This window comes from Salminus brasiliensis, chromosome 18 (assembly GCF_030463535.1).
Source record: "Salminus brasiliensis chromosome 18, fSalBra1.hap2, whole genome shotgun sequence".
NCBI lineage: Eukaryota > Metazoa > Chordata > Actinopteri > Characiformes > Bryconidae > Salminus > Salminus brasiliensis.
In genome coordinates, this window is record NC_132895.1 from 32,381,826 (window position 1) to 32,385,339 (window position 3,514).

Below are 3,514 nucleotides of genomic sequence, written 5' to 3' on the forward strand. Positions count from 1 at the left end.
TTCCACAGTGTCCCTCACTCCTCATCTGTGTTGTCGGAGCATTTTCCAGAAAATCCTTGACAGTCATTCTCCACGGCCTCTCCGAACTCCTCCCATACTCTGGATTTCGCTTCTGCCACTGCCAAAGCTGCTACCTATTTTGCCTGCTGGTACCCATTAGCAGAAGTGGGAGTACCCCGACCCAACCGAGCTCAGAAAGTCTCTTTCTTCCACCTGATGGCCTCCCTCACCGCAGGTGGACACCAAAAGGTTCTTTGGCGTCCACTGTAATGGGCACCAGCAAGCTTCTGGACACCGCTATGCACAGCCGCTTCCTCGATGGAGGTCTTAAACCAGGTCTACTCCCATTCCATGTTTCCAACCTCCTCCAGAACATGTGAGAAGCTCTTCTGGAGATGGGAGTGGAACGTATTGTGGATGAAGTCCTCTGCCAGCCTTTCCTAGCAGACCCTCACTACTTGTTTAGGCCTACCAGGTCTGTGTGGCTGTTTACCCCACCACCCGATCCAACTCACCACCGGATGGAGATCAGGTCACAGCTTGGCACTTCTCTTTACCCGAGTTTCCGAAACACATGAAATGACCCAAGCCCAAGCTGCTCTGGTACCAAGTACAGGTGAGCAACCTTGTGTCTGAACATGGTGTTTGTAACGGACAAACCATGACCAGCACAGAAGTCCAATAACAACTCACTGCTCGGGTTCAGATCAGACAGGCCGTTCCCCTGATCCCTCCTCTCCAGGTTTTCCAGTTATTGCCCATATTAGCGCTGAATTCTCCCAGCAGAACAACAGTCACTGCATTGCACTCTCTCTAGAATCTCACCCGCAGGAATCGTCCCAAAGCAGCTTTACAGAAATCCGGGTCCGAGCCTCTTTTGAGCAAGCCAGTGGCGACAGTGGCAAGGAAAAACTCCCTCATGCTAAGAGGAAGAAACCTTGAGAGGAACCAAGACTCAAAAGAGGAACCCATCCTCCTCTGGTCGACACCGGATAGACTGATAGATAACGGGAAAGCAGTAGAGTCAATGATCAGATAGAGAGAAAGTGGGATGTTGTCGTTACCAGGAGCCGTATTAGACGACTTCGATGGATGAGCCCTTCTTGGTCATCTTCTTCGTCTTCTTCAGGATCTGTTTGTGGGACAATAAGAGAAAGTCTGAGCAACTGAACCATTTCTCAATCATCTGAAGTGATTTTGCAGTTTAAAGATCTGGGGCTGTGCCAGTCCCTCAACACTCACACATACCTTAAACTGGAGGAGCCTCTGTCTCTTGGGTCCCTTCTTCACTGTTGGCTGCGGTAGCAGGACTTCTGGAGTCGCACTGTCACGCCTTTGCTCTGCACCAGCAAGCAGGAGCTTCAGCAGAGGCAGCAGGATGACGGACACCCTACTGGGAAGGAGAGGAGGAGCGACGCACCACAGACTTACCTCTGAAAAACCTCCTCATCCTCTCTCGAAGTGAGCGGGAGGCTTTTACAATTGGTGCCACTAGGCAAGCTTTAGCTGCAGCGCAAAACGAGCTACAGCCGAAGCAGCCGCACTCCTCCCCCACGACCTCCACGCTTCGGCAAGCTCCACTGCTGCCGTGTTCTGGCTCAGGCTGAACCTCTCGACACGTGACAAACTCCAGCCCATCTCCTGAGCTCAAACAGGAAGAAGTCTGAAACACTTCCTGTGTTTGCTGAAGTGAGTCCTGGTCTTCAACCGCTACCACAAGGAACCTGCCTATACGTCTGGAGATGATACAGAAGCAGGAATGAGGTTAATGGATTGATGATGAACTTAAGCCTTAATCGGGCCGATTCCGGTCCGCGGGCCGTATGTTTGACACCTCTGTATTGGACTGAACAGTACTACCAAACTTCAGGGTGAACTGTAATCCTGAATCTTACCTTGCTGCAGAGGGACGAGCTGTGGAAGTCTCTACACTGCTGGAGGAGTGTGTCGCTGCTCTGCTCGGACCGGCCTCTTCTGGATCCTGTGGTGAAGAGGAAAGGGTCGTTATAGAATTTACACACAAAGCTGACGCTTTCTGGAATGGTGGCCAACACAGATTTTGTATCTGCTTTGGTATATTTCCCACCAAACCTCACTCTGAATGACTCTGTTTCCATGGTAACTGTTTGATTATGTGGGAATCTGAAGGAACTGTTGTAATGTTGTGAGGTGTGCTCTATGACTTACGGTGTTCCTCTTCTGTAGCTCAGAGACACAGGGAGAGCTTCTCACAGACAGAGACCTGCTCGAGGATTGAACCCCAGACTGCACCTCCAGACTGCTGGAGCTGTGCGGCAACCTGAAATGGAAAATCAGAGGTAAATCTCCTGTAGGAACATATAAACCTGCAACTTGATGCTGGAGCTCCAGCACAGAGGTTTACTTACGGCTCCTGGCTGGTCTGCAGCCAAGGGTGCTGGGCCACCTTAGTCGCCGAAGGCCGGACGAGAGGATTGTAGCGCAGCATGTACGAGATGAAGGCGCGACAGGGCTCCTCCACATTACTGGGATACTCCAGGGGTCTGAGCTGGCGGAGTGGGAGTCTTTTCCTGTTGCCGGCTTTGAAGGGTAGTCTCCCGGTGACCATGTGGTAGAAGATCACGCCCAGACTCCAGACATCAGACCTCATGGGATCATGTGGTACACGCAGAAGCACCTCCGGTGCAGCATAAAGAGGAGTGCACACGTATGTCCGACACAGTTTGGGGAAGCCTTCGTAAAATCGCCCAATGCCAAAGTCGGTGAGCTTCACTTTGTTGTCAGCCGTCAGCAGAACATTCATACACTTCAGGTCTCGATGAGTGATGTTCTGCTGGTGCAGGTAGACCACGGCACAGACGAGCTGAGAGAACCACGTCCTGGCCTGGTCCATGGGGATGAAGGAGAGCTCCCGGACCTTTCGAAAGAGATTCGTCGTGGCAGCCTCCATCACGACGTAGGCATGTCCGCTGGGCATCTGAAAGATTTCGTGGACCTGAACTATGTGAGGGTGTCTCACTCTTCTCAGGATGGCGAGTTCCAGGGGCAGATATTCACGAGAGAATTTAGAATTTTTTCTTCGGGGCTTCATTATTTTAATGGCCACCTGTTCGGAGTGTCTTTCTGACGTGGCCAGTTTCACCATGCCGAAAGTCCCTTCACCGAGGCTGCCCACCAACTCGTAGCCCAAGCTTCTCAGAGGACCGTCGGTTTTCATGTTGTTTCCCTGTGTATGGAAGGTGGAGCAGAACGTTAGAGGGTTCAGTAGGTGAACGGTTCATTTTGAGGGTTTAAGAGTGTTTCTGACTCTCTTATGCTTTATATTCTGCACACCTCACCAGAACCTCACCGGTAAACAGCACTTCAGATGCTAAAATGATCAGAACATCTGCTTTTGATCTTTTGCAGCTTCAGTTTGAAAAACCAAGGCTATGACTGACCAATTTCCCCCCAGTTTAACTAAGCCAACTAACCCACCCGCTCACCAGGACTCCCCCCATCACTTGCAGTGCTCCCGGGCAAGCACATGCCTCCT

At 51.4% G+C, this 3,514-nt stretch overlaps 1 protein-coding gene across 1 annotated transcript; it reads right to left on the reverse strand.

Annotated features, from left to right (window-relative positions):
- Positions 1-1,075: 1,075 nt before the first annotated feature.
- Positions 1,076-3,196, reverse strand: LOC140538808 (testis-specific serine/threonine-protein kinase 6-like). The gene is made up of 6 exons (XM_072661319.1): positions 2,388-3,196; positions 2,188-2,299; positions 1,896-1,981; positions 1,545-1,736; positions 1,249-1,390; positions 1,076-1,132 (listed from the first exon to the last, which is right to left on the reverse strand). Exons 1-6 carry the CDS (start codon positions 3,194-3,196, stop codon positions 1,076-1,078), a joined length of 1,398 nt encoding a protein of 465 aa, XP_072517420.1.
- Between the last annotated feature and the right edge of the window lie 318 nt (positions 3,197-3,514).

Excerpts from the sequence above, each read along its gene's own strand:
- LOC140538808 (XM_072661319.1), bottom strand. The coding sequence starts at position 3,196 with ATGAAAACCGACGGTCCTCTGAGAAGCTTGGGCTACGAGTTGGTGGGC. Across the intron at positions 1,982-2,187 it reads AGCTACAGAAGAGGAACACC|GATCCAGAAGAGGCCGGTCC; the intron begins GTAAGTCATAGA and ends TCTTCACCACAG. Across the intron at positions 1,737-1,895 it reads GCTCGTCCCTCTGCAGCAAG|ACGTATAGGCAGGTTCCTTG; the intron begins GTAAGATTCAGG and ends TATCATCTCCAG.